Below are 16,454 nucleotides of genomic sequence, written 5' to 3'. Positions count from 1 at the left end.
GGGTCGCCATTTTCACCGGAACAGGCCATTTAACCATCCAAATGATTTCTAAACGGGTTTATTAAGCTGAAAAAGTTGCCAAGTTCCCCTTTAAAGTCTCTGTGCCACCCCATGAGTATTTCTCTAGAACCGCCACTGGCACCGAGATATCTTCATCTAAAGTGTTGGACAGAAAAAGGAAACTAATATGACCACCGTTCAGCCCTGCTTCAAACCAGGCAAAGTCTTTATGGGCATTGTAAAAACAGTAATTACTAAAATACTAGAAACACATTTCCTCCCACTGCGTCTGGAGTGTTGTCAGGATAAAAGATATTCTTCTACTAAATAAATGAGTTTTAGATTTTCTCTCTATGCAAATGGGATCTTTTGTTCATTACTGTGTGCATCAAAATCTTCGGCTTAGCTTTCTGTGTGTGTGTCCGTGTATGTGTTTGTGTGGGTGTGTGTCCGTGTGTTTTGAGTGCTCCATCTTACTTGTCTAGCTGCACAGTCCTGACTGCTAGAGGTGAATCTCTGCTTGTGTCAGCGCCTTAGCTATTTATAACACATCACACAGAACTAAAATAGTACTATCCACTGGTACATGTGTGTCATTGAGGTTCTGCCAGCACAGCCTCACAGTGTAGAGATACTATTCAGAGTAACACTAAATCGTCTAAGTCTAGTGCCCTGCTAGTGTGTGACTCCATCATTAAAGCCATTATATCATGTGGCTGAGCACCATGACTGCTAACTTACACACTGTGGGTTTCCCCTATTAACCCAAATGCAATTATGGTGGCAGGCACTTCTGTGCACACACACTACCACCAACAGTCACCATCAGTTTCTTTAAACCATGACTGCATCTTCCTCTAAACTTAACCATGCAGTTTTAATTGCAATAAACTTAAGCAAACCCTAACTATTGTGGTGGCAGGTGAGACTATTCTCATTTGAATCATTTTGGTAATGCTCACATTTGTTGTTTTGGAAAGAACAACATGAACTGCCCATCATAATAATTGTAAAATTGCTATGCTGAAGTTTTAGATACCTGAAATTAATGTGATATTCGTACTGGTTTTAATAATGTTTGATTGCCAGAACTATGAAACTCAAAACATAAACATCAAAAATACAATTCTACATACTGGAATCAGCCTGTAAAATAAAAAAGCTATTTGAGGACACAACCTCAGTGACAGAAGGTGAGCACAAGCACAGAAAACCACAGTTTTGTAGATGCCTGTGTCAGTCTGTTAACTATCTGAAGTTAAGAATTGAAGATACCCAATATTGAGCGAAGGGAGGTGCTTTAGATCATATGCAAGTGAGGGTTAGTTGGAGGTTAGCGCTAATAGAGGATGGCAAGGAGAGGAAGAATCAGGTTGATGAAAAGCTCTTTATGCTGCTTAGGCCAATCCTCCGGCACGTTTCCCAGGGCTAAATAAGCCGCACAGGGAGCATGAGTTAGCCAGAGGGAAACAAGGGTTTATCTCAGAACAGGAAGACATCGCTAATCACTGTAATGTGGTCAGTTGGACTGGTATTGTTCTGGACTGCTGGGCTGCACCCACACACAAACAGCTGCTTTGCATCCAACAGTGCTTCCTCTTGGCCATCACAACTAGCTCCACATGCCTCCATTCTTATCTCTCGGCCTTTCTATAATTAGGTCTGCTTGTTAGTAAGCAGCCATTTTATGGTGAAGACACTGTTTTTGCTGGGTGGTACATGATGCATTTGAAAACTATTTAAAGGATTATAGTGAAATAGATGGAAGAAGGCCAAACTGGACCTATCGATGACATTACTTGTAGTGGGAAATTCTACTCAGACCATTATTTGCTCTGAGCTCAACCCTGTACTCTGTAGACATCCACACTCCAAAAACATCTCCAAAATTCAAGTGCAGGGACAACACAGCTACAGTATGCAGGTTCATCAGCCATGGTGTACACACACTACCAGTCAAACCAGTCAGCTCACAGCAGCATCTCATCAGTTACCCTTAGAGACATTCCTGTCACTGTGTTTTTGGCACATTTTAAATGTTTATCCAAAAGAAATGTTTGTTTGTTTTTTTCTTTAGCATTTTCTCCCCCATGGTTTTACTTGCCATTTGCCTCAATTTGCTACACATTCATGGTTTCCCGAGGAAGTAGCACCTTCAGCTAATTCACATTTAAATCTCATAAACTAGACCATTACCATACAATTTGGGACAGATATTCATGTTCCCCATAGGATGAATTGTAATTACTTTGGTCATCCCCTGATTTTACATCTAGCACACCATTAAAGCGGCTATAATCGTTTTTTTTTTTTTTTTTTATTACACTGTATCAAATGACAAAAGGTTTTCAGCAACAACAGCGATAAAACGACTATCTGGTGAACATACAGGAGCATTTAGGAGCTAAAGAGCCAAATATTTTTGTCAGGAGTGGTGGAGACCAAAAACCACTCTTGCTGACAGCACGACCTAAGAGTGGTTAGGTCGGTCTATCTGTCCATCCAATTCTTTGCTTCAAAACAAGATGCCACCTGAGCTTATGGACAGATCATGGTGAAATTGTCTGTGTATGTTCATGGTCCCCATTGGATGACCCCTAAACGTTTTGACGATTCCCTTAATGTTTCCTCTACCGTTACAATCAGGCCAAAATTTACCCATGATCTATACATTCTGTGACAAGGTATCTCAAAAATGAGTGACCACATTTAATTTGCTTTGGATATTTGTGGTCACTAGAGCATGAATCCTAATATTTTTGATGACTCTCAAGAAATATCAAAAACTAAGTGGCAGTTTTCCTTGAAATTTGCTGAGCACATTCATGCTTTCCACATGGTGAACCTTCCAGCACCAACATGCCTTTCAACCCCACAACTGTAAAAGCTCCAAGAACAGCCAAGATTTAGCTACGAGTTCCACTGTTGGTCCTGCCTAACAGCATGGATGTAATGAACATGTTTAGACATCTTGTTAATAATTTGCCCCTGCATCTGTAAACCCGTTTGTCAGTCAGACCCGAGTGTGTCTGTGCTGGCCTCTCATCAGTTAACTGACAAGGTGGTGGCCATGCAGTAGAGTCGCACCCAGATCGAACAAACCCCACTCCCATGTAATTACTCAGCCTCCCCATGTCCACTGCCTGTAGGTGGGATACTGACAGTAACACTCCTCCCCCACTGTCAACCCTCTCACTGGGAGTAATGAGGCACACCACACACACACACATGCAGACACATTCAGCACAAAGCCCATCTGTGTGTGTGTGTGTGTGTGTGTAAGCGAATGTGCTGTAGCTGTTTGTGTGAGTGGGAAATAAAAGAAATAGCATAAAATAGCAAGGAGGTGGGTGCGGGACGAATCGCACTGTCGCTCAGCTTTTGTGAGGGTGTTGAGATTCTAAACTATCTGATTATAGATTCTTCTTTTACTTGTCAAGTTAAGAAAAAGGAGGAATGAGTGTGTTAATGTTAATGGGGATTACAGGGACGATTAGAGACAGCAGAAGGCTGAGGGAAAGACAAAGACACAGCACTGAGTACTGTGGAGCACTGGTGTGCACATGCACCTGTGTGTTTAGTGTTTATATACACACATACACACATCCCTCCTCCACCTGGGGCGGCCCTCCAGGCAGAATTGAACAGCTGGATGCAGCTTCTTCAAACCCACACAGAATAATGGCAGCAATTTGGCACTTGATGAATCCCAGGGAAAACAGAAATAATTTCACCCGCCTCCATTATGCCTTGATAGCACTCCTCCAGCTCCGTCTGCACGGGGCCAATCTGACGCTCAAGTGTCTGTTCAAAACAACAAATGCCTTTTAATCACTTGTGAACATCCATATGTTTTCACAGAAACGGCTGCTCAGCATCAGCGAACACTCGAAAAAGAAGAAAAACACCCCCCTTAAAGCTGCACAAGAGTTCATCAATACGGTCGGACATTTTGGGAAACGAGCTCTGAAAAATCGATCAGTGTTATCGTTGTGAGTCATGAGAAGAGATAAGCCCAGATGGGTTTAGGGTAGCATAAAGACAAGAAAAATTCTTATCTCTGTCAAAAGTGAAAATTGCACCTTCTAACAACTCACTACAATGTTATCTAAAGTGGCAGGCTAATCACTGAAACATCCAGGAGTCATGGGTTTTGATTAGTCAGGAAAAAGCTCCAAAATAATACCTCACTACCTGAAAGTATTTTGAGATGCTGCACTGACGCGGTGGAACAAGCATTCAGAACTTTAAGTTATACCGGAAAGTTATACTGGAAATAAAGATAAACTTAAAGTAATATGAAACTAAAAGAACCCACGTGTGGACTCCTCCATTTAAGGTTCTGGGGTTTAATGACGACAGCTACTTCCACCTTTTCTTCTGAGAGACAACAGTTGTTATTTGCACAACAAGAAAACGTAAACAGGCACTCCCGCAATTAGGCATTCTACTGCCATAAAATTGGAATTAGTTCCCTCTTTGGCGGTCTCCACTGAACAGTTGGAAAATAAGACTTTGTTAACACTATTAACACACACATATTCACTGTTAACTAGTGTTAGCATGTTAGTGGCATATTCTACAGCTACTATGTCATTAAAGCTGCAGTAGGTCATTATTATAAAAAATATTGTCATATTTGCTGAAAAACTATTCCACTTTCCTCTGGCTTCCTCCTAGTTGCTCCTAAATGGTAATTTGCAAAGAATCCACCGGGCGCTGAACGAAAAACACCAACTCAGAGCTGAGAAAGATAGTTGACTGTTGAGTTTCATTCCCAGGTTGTCAAATACAGACACTTTGGGACTCAACAGTCAAGTATATTCAAGCTTCCAACCCAAACTGTCTTTTTATCTTTCTCGGCTCTGATTGGTTGTTTTCGTTCAGGCCCGGTGGATTCTAGCAACTGCCATTAGGAGCACTAGGAGGAACCTAATTTTTTCACAGATTTTTCCTCATGTACTACAGAACACAGTGAAAATTTCAGCACTAATGACAAAAAGGTATTTTTTAAAAAGTTACTTACTGCAGCTTTAACTAAAAGTTTTCCCTGAACAACTTGATCATTGCTTATTGATAGTAAGTTAGGAAGTTGTTGTAGATGAATTATGATTCTAATATGCTTTGTTCAGTATCGACCTTATAAGGTACCACAATAATTTGCACTTAACTGGTCTATTCTTATGTAACAACTCTACAAGTGTTAATAATGTTCAAACGACTCTGAATGAAGTCTTTCTAACTCACAATATGTTCCCATTCTAAAGTGAACCGTAACTGCTTTTTATTTGATGCTCTTTTGATTTAAGCTAGCAGCTTCTCTTGCTTTCAGTCTGGATGCTAAGGTTGGCCATACATATCCTGGACCCAGCTCTGTACTGGGTGCAGAGATATGAGGGTTTTTTTTCCCCAAAAATATGCATTAAATCACTATTTTCACCACTTTCACATTAATCTTGCAAAGCTTTAAATATACAAATTACTGTCATCTTTAATGAAAAGATATGAGTATTGGTATCACTGTATCAACCTTAAATCAGGCGACCTCCACTTCACCTGGAGCTTATTAAATTTGCTGGTGTAAATGGCTGAATTAAGCACTTGACACTTGATCTGGTGAAGCTGCTGTATTTCACAGTCCACCCCCGCCTTCTTTTCACTGTGGATACCCTCACGAGACCCTTCTCAGCTCTGAGGTTAAAGGTCACCTTGAGAGAGGGAGAGGGTGGTGGTGGTGTGGGCGGAGTGTGTGTTGGGGTGGGGGGTGGCGGGGTGATTCTATGGGGACATTGGAGGAAGAACAAAGAGCAGGGCCATGTGACTTGAGGTGAAGTCTTTGTGGACACGAGCATCTGCGGCACAGGGCCCGAACAGAGCTGCACGCTTTGTGAGGACAATACAGAGACACTGTGTTGTTTTCTGTGCGTGTGTGGTTTATACAGGCCTAAATAGCCTCCATTCATTGGGTCTTCTGAAGATGACTGGGTCTGGACAGGCGAGCTGCCCCGCTAATTACCATCAGTCATTGCGCTGGTTTGTTCAGCTCTGCAGAGACCTTTGTTGTCCTGCATTGTACCAGGAAGTGTCCAGCCCCATGGTGTCCGCCGGTTGCTTGCCGCATTAAAAAGACCAACAAGTGCACCCTGGAAGTAGTTATTCAGCCACTGTGATTTAGCAGATTTTATTTCTGAATGCTATTCATCCAAAACCTTAGAAATATTGACAATATAGAGTGCATCAAGAGATGAGTGGTTGGTTAGTTCAGGTCATAATTAGACAGCTCGCCTTTATCATTTCTTTTCAAAAGGTTTGTCTAAGGGTTTGTTTACAACCTGTCTGACTGGTTTAGATACATTCTTAGCAATGTTTCAATGTCTGCTCATTAGTGAGATGAAATTTATAAGCATATTCACATGTTTAACCAACTTCTAAACTGGCAATCTCCTCTACAGCAGTGATTCTCAACGATCAGGCCACAACCCAGTACAGACGCTGAAACAAATGTGTAAATGTGCATTCCCTTCAATTTTTGAAACTCAGTATCTACCGAGTATCTACTCTCTGCTCTTCCCAACCACATACCTCCATGGAGTATTTCTCCATTGTGTCAGCCACAAAAAAAGGAGGGATGAGATAAAAACAGAGAAAAGACTCACCCTCCGCCAGTTGCTGGTATCGATTGTTCACACTATGACAGATTAGTTATGAATGTGTCCTAATTTCTCATTGAGTGGTGAGTTTAATTGAATTATTAGTGATGTCTAAATCAAATTGAGTTTCAGTTTCACACTTCTCTCCCTCTCTTTCTCTCTCTCTTTCTGACACATTCGTCACAACGGCTGTAACCTCCCAAAAACACAGAGCCAACAGAGGAACCACCTCACCTGAAGTAGAATTAAATAAACAAACACATTTCTAACTTATTTTGCTTTTTTATTTTGACAACTTATCTTAACTAGTCCAGTATAATAATGGTTTTACTTCATACGCATCTTCAATGTATCGATTTGTTGGCAATGCGTACCGCATCGGCCTCACTGATGGAACAGCACAACTGGACTTTTAAGTGAAGCAGGAAAACATCTGGTGTCCCATTTGTTTCATATTCATAGATTCTTGATGCTTGAATAAAGGAGAACTATGTTGAAACCCCACATCAGACTGTAAATGTTGAAAACTTGTCTGCAGAGGATCTTTTGAAGTAGGCTGGGTGAGAGAAAACCGAGAGAACAACATGCAAACTCAGGAATCTAAATCTCCACCTTCTGTGCATGGCTTGAGACTGAGACAATACAAACAAGTCATCTGCCAAAAGACATCACACACAGTGCCAGAACACACACTGCAACAGAATTCCATACATATGCAGGTAGTGTAGGGGAGTAGTGTGACACACAATGACTCATCTCATTTAGCAGTTTTTGGCCTGGTTACACATCAGCCTTTGTAGTGGTCCACAGGGGATGATTAAGTGGATTAAATACTAATATTACCATAGTGCATTTAGTGAAATCATAGTCTTGGCACTTCCGCTCATATAGCTAGGAACAGCAGTCTCTTGAGAACCCACCCCCCCATATTACTCCCGTGGCTAATTTCAGCCGCCCATCTGCACCAGAGGTGTGGATTAAGCCCATTTGTCACTGTAGAAGTATATACTACACTCCACTATAAAATCCACTTTTTCAAGATTTAAACAGACAAGCTCTTTTCTCCTGCCCCCTCCCTCCCAGACAAGAGGTGCTGAGGTGTAAAAGGCTTCCTGCATTGTTGTGTTGAACACACAGGGAAGGATCAGAGCCTCCAAGAGGAAGGCAGGCTCTTACTAAAAATGTCACATCAAAGACACACCAACGTGCAAAACTGGTTTGCCGCCATTCATCCCAGCATCGGTGCCATGGCCCTGTCAGCGGGCCAAACTAGCATCAGGGAGCCAAGTGCCGACGCACTTAAGCCATCGGGAGACACACATATAAACATGTCTATACCGTATCTAGGTTAACTTTGTCTGGCCAATCTGCTCTGGTTGCTCTACCCTTAATCTCCTCCCTGCCTTAACACGGTGGGAGGTACAGCACATAATGCCATAGGATTTCCATTCCTTTGCACTGGGTGTGAACAATGAAGCTGGTAAACAATAATAAATGTGAGGACAACAATCAAAAAATAAATAAATCTGAATTTATGGTATAGCAACAAAGAATGTAAAAAGAGTTTGACCTATTTGAAAAGTTTTTTGAATTGAGGCGCCTGGTAATCTGTGACACAGTTTTAAATTAATTAGAAATGTAGGTTTTGGCACCGAAAGCTTCCACAGCCAGCTAGCTCTCAGTTTCCCCTCTTCTGCTAAATTTTGCTCCCACAGGAGTGAAAAAAGGGAAACAGAGATTGAATTCCTTTGTAATTGCTATTTTTCTGCCAAAAAATACATGCGTGTTCCTGAATTTAAATGAAAAATAATTAACTTAACCACTGCTGGACAGTTAACAAATTTAAAATGTGTAAAGAAAATACAACAGCATGCCAGGCTTAAGTGACTGATATTGTGTATATTAGGTTTATATTTAGTCATATTAAGTTTGAAATCAGTGTGAAACAAATCTAATTGTAGATGTCTTTAAAGTTTGTGTATAATTATTATTATAAAATTGTTTTTAGACATATCTGAGTAAACCTCAACCCTCTGTATGGGTGTTTTCCATGGCAGTGGTTGAGTGATGACATTGCAAGGTGACGCCCTGCTGAAAAACATATAGCCTTCACAATATTCCTTATAAAAGGTTGATACAATTCTACATAGTTTGGATGTCCTTCTTTACCAATCTAAGCTTTCTGCCCCTTTACAACTTCCAAAATGTGGGTTTGTATTGCATTCAGAAAGTGAAAGCTAGACAGGTTTGCTAACGTTTAAGCTGCAGTAGGCATTTTCTATTTTAAAAAAAGCACTAGGAGGAGCCAGAAGAACCAGATTTTTTTCACAGATTTTCTGTCTCATGTACTACTGTTAGAACACTGAACATTTCAGCAATATTGTAAAGAACTTTTTCTTTATAAAAGTTACCTACTGCAGCTGTAATGCTGATTGTATGAGACATTACTCTCGTGAATGTTTTTAAACACCTGCTGAGTCACTGGCATTGATGACGTGGCGATAGCATTTGATCAGACTGTAAGACTGTAAAAAACTGGCAGCAATGATTTAATGGACAGTCCACTTTTAAATTAGCTTTTTTTGTTGTTAGCTTGTTTGAATTAAAGTGCTATCAAATGATGTTTTTAGTGCCTTACCACACAAATATTTAACAAAAAATTACAGCACTGACATTCTCAACGGTACCAAAGATTCAAGCCCCCTGGACAACACCAACGTTATCTCTGCAGACAAATAAATCTGGTTTTTTGATGAAGTACCTAACTCAAAACAAACCAATGATAAGTGTTGATTTCTTAGAGAACATTAATTAGAATTTCAGTTGGACTAAAAAAGCATTAGGCATTTGTATCCAACAAACACAGATTATTAACAAGTATAGATTACACTTTAGACTCCACCCAAAGCCAGCATTGATCCCATACCGGCTGAGTTGCATTGCCAGGACTATACCCATTGATCAGCTCCTACTGGTGGGGGGGGTTGCAGGATCCCAGTGAAACCAGTTCATTGATCCAGCGAAACAGAGAGAGATAAGACAGTTGTGAAAGAGAACATTGATCTCCAGCTGCATCCAAAGGGCACTCCTGTCCTGATGGGTCGGGGGGGTTCCATCCCCCTACTCCTGCTCCCATCACTCGTCCTCCACCCTCCTCCTCCCACTCCTTCACTCTGCTCGCTGGACCATGCATCAGTATGACCATGTGTCGATCTCTCGTGTAAAATGAGCCTCCACCGGTGAGAGGCACCACCCAAAAACAGCAGCAACTGGGAGCCTTGTATTGTACTGCGCCGCTGCCTACACTGTAAAGCTACTGTACTCGCATCACACTGGTTTAACTCATCTCAACATCCACCGCTGGGTTACTTTTTAATAAATCAAACATCTGCATCAGCACTAAAATACTATGGAGTTCACTTGCCATCTCCTTTGCGGCTTGCTTGTGTTCCTCCCCACCCTCAGAATAAAAGAGCCACATGCAGCTACAGTGCACACACCGTTTCATCAATTGCACACACGTCAAACTGTGATAAATGAGTCCAATAGCAGTGCGGGGCAGCCGAGGAGTCCCAGCTGCCTCAGCCCAGAACGGGGGAGGCGCAGCCAAAAGACAGCCAGCACAGCCCCGCTCCTATAACCCCCAGTCTGGGGGCAAAGAGACATTCACATCAGGGACTGCAGTAAATATGTTACCACACTATACAGTAGCAAGATGGCTCCAATGCACCTCTGCCACGTGCATTACTGCAGGAACAGAGGCTCAGGGAAGAAACTTTTGAATTTAAATGATTTCATGAAATCATAAAATGATATGATAAATGATACAATACAATCAATGCAAGTAAATCTAAACCACAAAGCAGAACACTTTGAGCAAGTTCACCAGCTTTCCTGCACTCTGCTATGTACACAAATATTTACGTATTAATATTTCATCAATACTGCAAGAGTAGTAGTGGATGGGACATCCATACTGCCACTCAGCATCTCTTATCATCTCCCCAGCCCCCCTCTGAACCCCAAGGGAGAAGTGGCGAAACATTAGAGAGGGTGGACCATACCTGTTTGCCAGATGTATAGGGGTTTAGTTTCCGCTGCGGTTTGTGCATCCAGCTCCCAGATGGAAAGAAAGAGCAGTGCTATCCTCCACAGAGAGACTCTTGATACCCCCAGCGTCCCCATGGCTCTGCCGGCCAGCCCCATGGCCCCTGCACGGCAAGAACTGTAGTTCCCAATGCAGTGAGGAGGGGAAAAAAGCAAGCCTGGCCACGAGGTAGAGAACTGAACTGAAGTGTGTGTGTTTTCTGCTTGTGCTTTGTCCACACCAGTGCATCCAAGAAGAAGTAATCCCGGGCGAATGGGGCTGAGGTCTCCTCTCGCACTCCTTGTCCTCTCCGTTTCTCTTTCTCTCTTGGATCCTTAATGAGAGAGAACAAGGTCTGACAATAATAAAACAGGGAACAATAGATCCCTAAGCCCAGCCTGCTGCTGCCGCTGCTGCTGCTGTATGCCAGTTGATGCAGCGCCTCCCTCTCTCTCTCTGTCTCTCTCTCTCTCTCTCTTACACACACAGACACACGCACACACACCCACCCTCTCTAACCCTCCCTCCCACTCGTCTCTCATCCCCTTTTCAAAGGGCTCAGTGAAGCTGTTCTGCACTCCGATCGAAGTAGGCAGCTAGATTGGGCAGGTGGAGGTGTTTTTGGGTTTTACCCACTGAACCAGAATATTCTCCTTCAAATCCAACTTCTCTGAAAAAACTTTACATTTGTCTCATGTTTGTAACTGTAAACAGTATTATCCTCAACAATAATAAATACATTTCCTTTGGGAGTAAAACATGGGATTCCACAGGGTTCTGTCCTTGGTCCTATTCATTTTTGCATTTTTAGTATTTAGTCATGTAGCAGATTTTTATGTATGCAGATGATATTGTCTTCTGTATCTCTGTATCTAGCTATTTCCTAAGTTTCCCACCCAGTTGTCGCAGGGTTTGAGATGTACAATATCTTGTACAAGCAGCTTCAACAGGAGTCACACACTTGGATTGGAGGCCGCCATATTAGTAACTGAACATCTATGATTTCTTTAAAATTGCTACACTTAAATTTGTCCGTAATTGTCTGCATAAGCGGTCCCCTTACATGCTCAGTGACAGTGTGAAACCAGAAGTTGCGTTAGACTTTCTTTCTTGACAGGGTCGTAATAATGCTGTGATAATCTATTATTACCTATCATTTTAATTCAATTTTTTTGAAAGATAATGAGACATATCTTGTCAGAAAATGTAATCATATTACACATGGATGCACAAAATAGATTTTTTCAGCCGATTTTCAGCCGATATGATAATAGATGATTACCTGCTTCTCATGGCTAATACGGATAATTTTGTATTTTAAAAATAATTTTTAATATTCCATAGCTCTGTTCTAACCAAATCTACCTGATACCCCCATTGTTAACAATGGCCAATAATTTATCTGTCCCGATAATTATCGTGCATTCCTATATTACACAAACCTTAACTTCACTTCATTGGCTCCCTGTTCATGCCAGAGCAGACTTTAAGGTGCTTCTAATTACTTACAAAATGGTAAATGGGCTGGCCCCTTCTTATCTCTGATCTCATTAAACCTTATGTCTCATCCTTTGCTCTATGCTCTCTCAATACTGTGATCCTATGTATCCCCAGAGTCAAAAAGATGTTGTGCTCCATTCACCTTGAATAACCTCCCTGTTGACATCAGACAATATGACTCTGTTGAGGCCTTTAAATCCAAACTTTAAACTCATTTGTTAATTTTAATTAGTGCTTATTCACAGATTAGTACAGGCCCCGCACCTGATATCATTACCCTTTCAGTGGGTCAGTCTCAGTCTGAATGAATCTCTTTACCCTGTAGTCCATGTTTGTCCCGTTGATGAGAATAAACCTGTAAACTCTCTAATGCATTTCTGTAACCCTCCAAGCTGTGTGAGTTTTGCTGTTTGGGGGCACCTGGAGTTGTCAGCCTCCTGGATCCACATTCTTCATATTTTATAATCCTCAATTTCTACATAATCCAAGGTTTCTTCCATTTTTTCCCTTGGGGGAGTTTTTAACGTTGATTAATTGTTTGTGTATCTTCCTGTGTTAGTGAGAAATAACATGTTAAAAAGGATATCCAAAAAGTGTGGGGAAAAAAGCAAATGATGGGTGTGGCAGTCAGTTTGACCTTGCATGATATTCAAGCCCAAGATTCACCATTGAGTTGGAAGAGGTACTTATTATTCATGAGAGGCAACCACTGCACTCAATGAAAGCACATCATAAATTTGATCAGCGGCAGGTGGGTCAGTAAATCAAATGGACGGTGTCAGTCATCATGCTCCCACAAACCAGCCATGGGAATGGTATGGGTTTTTTAATTGATTTACTCTACAGTATCTGTACACCTTTGGGGCTAGTTCATTGCTATTCTCTCACTTGACACTTTTTGACACACACTTTTCCTACATTTTTTATTTCATACTGTAACTTCAGCTGGTGGCACCAACTACTTATACTTCTGTCTTTTTAACTATGGTCATTATTAAAGGTCAATAAGGATCAACTGGCAGGAATATAACATTCATAGGTATGTTTTCATTAGTGTATAATCACCTGAAAATAAGAATCGTTGTTTTCGGTTCCTCTTCTATGGAGTCCGCCATGTTGAACCAGAGGATGAGACAAGGGCATTGCAATCAGCACCGGAAGATGCCACTAAATACTACACACTGGACTTTTACACTTCACTGTAGAGATTCAGTAAACACAAACAAAACAGACGTATATAAGGGCAAATAAAAGCTGTTTTGATTCTATAGAACAATGATGAATAAGTAATGTTTGTGATTTTAGCATAAAATCAGACTTGGTTAGCAAGTTGCCCTGGACATAGATCCCTATGCAGTTAGCTACAATACTATGAAATAGTCCAGCATGTTAATTTCTTTTTTTAAAGTATTTTTTGGGGCTTTTATTGCCTTTTATTGATAGTGACAGCTGAAGATAGAGAGGAAAGGGGGGCAGAGAGAGGGGATGATATGCAGCAAAGGGCCGCAGGTCGGATTCGATCCCTGGGCCACTGCAGCAACTCCCTACATGGGTCGCTAGCTCTACTGACTGAGCTAACTGGGCGCCCTGGCCTCTGTAATATCTTATTGAACACTGATTTCTGAACTGAATCAGTTAATCGCATTGTATTTTGTCATATGTTTTTCCTCCCACCCACAGTCGTGGGCTGATGCGTTCCGTAGTTCTCCCTCCCTGGCGGGAGTGGTGTACGTATATGACGACCTGAGGAGACGCGGTCTGGAGTTCCCCATGACAGACCTGGATGCTCTGTCCCCCATCCACACCCCAAATAGGGTGAGACTGTCTGCAAAGTGAAAACAACAAACTAAATCAAATGCATGCACAGATATCTATCTCTAAACTGTACCTCTGACAGATTTCACTGTTGCCTTCATTTTGCAGAGTATCCCAGAAAACGGGACTCCTGAGACGACCTCTGTTGCTGCACCCACACAGGCGCAACCACAAGCACCAGCCAGTGTCCCCATTCAGAATACTTTACCTCCAGTCCAGCCCAGTGAGGGACCAGCCTCTCTCTCTGCAGAACAGGTACCACTGTCCGAAAACACCTGACCGGTCCACTACAACTACATTGAGCTGGTGAAGAAAACCAGGACTGACTGATAGTAGTGATATGCCAAGATCAATTGGTTTTCACGTTGACATGAAAGGATCTTTTTTATTTTCATTGTCAAAGAAATATAAAAATAATAATAATAATAATAAAAAGCCAATTCCTAAAATATAATTGCATTCCAGTCAAGTCCTACGCTAACATTTTTTTCTTTCTTATCTAGGAACAGAAGCTGCGAAGTGAGCTGGCGCTGGTGAAGGGAAATCTCACTGTGATGTCAGAAATGCTGAATGAGCTAACCCCTGGACAGAGCCAGCAAGATGATACAGAGCTGCTACAGGTGTGTGTGTGTGTGTGTGTGTGTGTAAATGTTTTATTTGGACAAAAGGTTATAGAAGAGGCAGAGATGTTGATTTTTAATTTGCTTTACTTTATTACACTTTTCTCTGTTTTGTTCATGCTGCCTGTACAACTGTGCTGTACTGCATGTACTGGCATCATGTTGTCAAAGAGTAAAATGCAGGAAACCAGTTATTAATGTAAAAGTAGATGAAGCAGGATGTAGAAAATTGGGTACACCAAAAAAAGTAGATCACACCTTGGGCTTCCATCAAAGATTAATGAATGAGTGAATGAATCTCTCTCTCTCTCCTCCGGTGTCCAAGCAGCAGCTGTACTCGGTGTGTAAGAACATGCAGACTCGAGTGGTGGAGCTCATCCCCCAGCTGCTGGATGAAGAGTTTATTGGAGAGCTGCTTGTGGTCAACGATGACCTCAACAACGCCTTCATCCGTTATGAGAGGTGTGCTGCAGCCTAATTTTGTGTTTTGGATTGTGTTAAGACGAAATTGTTAGTTTTAAGAGTGCAGTGTGTATCGTACTTATTCCATTTTCATTGTATTGTAATTGTGTTTCAGGTTTGACAGACTGAACAAGGCGCAAATGACAAATACTCAACAGGTAAGAAAGCTCTTGATCTCTTATCTTTTGTTCAAATTAATTAATGCTGGACTGCGTCAGAAAACTGTGAGGTGTAAAGGTTTTCCATCTTAATTTACAATAAATATTCTCACTCTATCAGAGCTCTACCTCAAGCCAGAGCCTCATCAACCTCGGCCCTGAGCCTTCCACTATCAGTCAACCTGCTGTCATCACAGCAACTAGCCAACCAGCAGTCAGCACCTGGGTCAATGAGCGGCATTCACCCAACCACAGTGAGATAACTTTGTATAACTACTGCTTTTTATGCGCGCTCCCTTACGACATCTATACGTATCAAACTGAAGACTTGCTTTGGTATTTTCAGGATGTTGAGAAAAAAACAGGATGCTGTGGTTTCGTTATTAGATATGTGTTGCTATGGGTATTTAGATTCCAGTATGGAGTAGGTTGTATTTCATTCAGTTGTGACTTAATGAGTTAATCCTCTGTCTTGCAGAAGAGGAAGAGGAGTTTGACATGTTTGCCCAGACGAGAGGCAGCTCTCTGGCTGATCAGAGGAAAAGGTGAGCGCTGCAAACTGGTGACGGATAGACACTCATCGTGATCGTGATTCTCCTACTACATCTTAGTTTTTTAATTTTGGTGCAGCTCTGACTATAACTGATGAAAGTGCCTCATCACTTGTGGTGTCTTGCTGTGGTAGCCTTAGGACAAGCTGTAAGAGATATCTGTAATCTTAAACTAAAACTAAATGCATTTAAGTGCATAATTGACATTACCATTTTTAAAATATAGTTGGATGAAATTCAATCCGACTGGTGAGCCTGAAGACATTTGCCACTAAACCTCCAGTGAAAGAAATCTACAGTTTAGGTTTGGCCTACGCTACATGACACTGGGCTTGTTAGATAAAATAAGAGTCTTTTCATAGTCCCAGAATGGGTAAATTCGAATCTTACAGCAGCAAAGTGGATAGAGAAAAAAACAGTATGAAAAAATATTATAATAAACACTGTACAAGAGAAAATAAAGAAAAAAGAAAAAAACAGTAAAAAAAGAACACAGATAACACAAATACTAGCAGCAGTTGCACATGGTCAATAGATTGCACAGTAATTATTGTCCCTTGATTGTTGCACATTGTTATTGACAAGATTATTATTGTTATTGATGCCGAGAT

At 41.4% G+C, this 16,454-nt stretch overlaps 2 protein-coding genes across 2 annotated transcripts in view; one reads left to right on the top strand and one right to left on the bottom strand.

Moving 5' to 3' along the window:
• The window catches only part of LOC118342459 (thrombospondin type-1 domain-containing protein 7A-like), a 153,783-nt gene extending 142,927 nt beyond the window's left edge, over nt 1-10,856 (bottom strand). The window contains 1 exon segment of the mRNA XM_035681013.1: nt 10,715-10,856. Within this exon segment, the coding sequence (XP_035536906.1) occupies nt 10,715-10,856 (142 nt within the window).
• A 2,187-nt stretch (nt 10,857-13,043) lies between these two features.
• On the top strand, nt 13,044-15,837 carry LOC118342458 (target of Myb protein 1-like; the record flags this gene model as incomplete). The annotated part of the gene is given in 8 exon segments (XM_035681012.1): nt 13,044-13,052; nt 13,918-14,052; nt 14,161-14,307; nt 14,556-14,672; nt 15,001-15,134; nt 15,250-15,292; nt 15,414-15,546; nt 15,771-15,837. Coding segments are annotated over 8 exon segments (785 nt in total), but the record flags the coding sequence as incomplete, so codon positions are not given.
• Between the last annotated feature and the right edge of the window lie 617 nt (nt 15,838-16,454).

The sequence above is a fragment of the Morone saxatilis genome, unplaced genomic scaffold, assembly GCF_004916995.1.
Source record: "Morone saxatilis isolate NCDOM2014 unplaced genomic scaffold, NCSU_SB_2.0 Contig9, whole genome shotgun sequence".
Lineage (NCBI taxonomy): Eukaryota > Metazoa > Chordata > Actinopteri > Moronidae > Morone > Morone saxatilis.
This window is presented reverse-complemented; position numbering and strand designations above follow the sequence as displayed.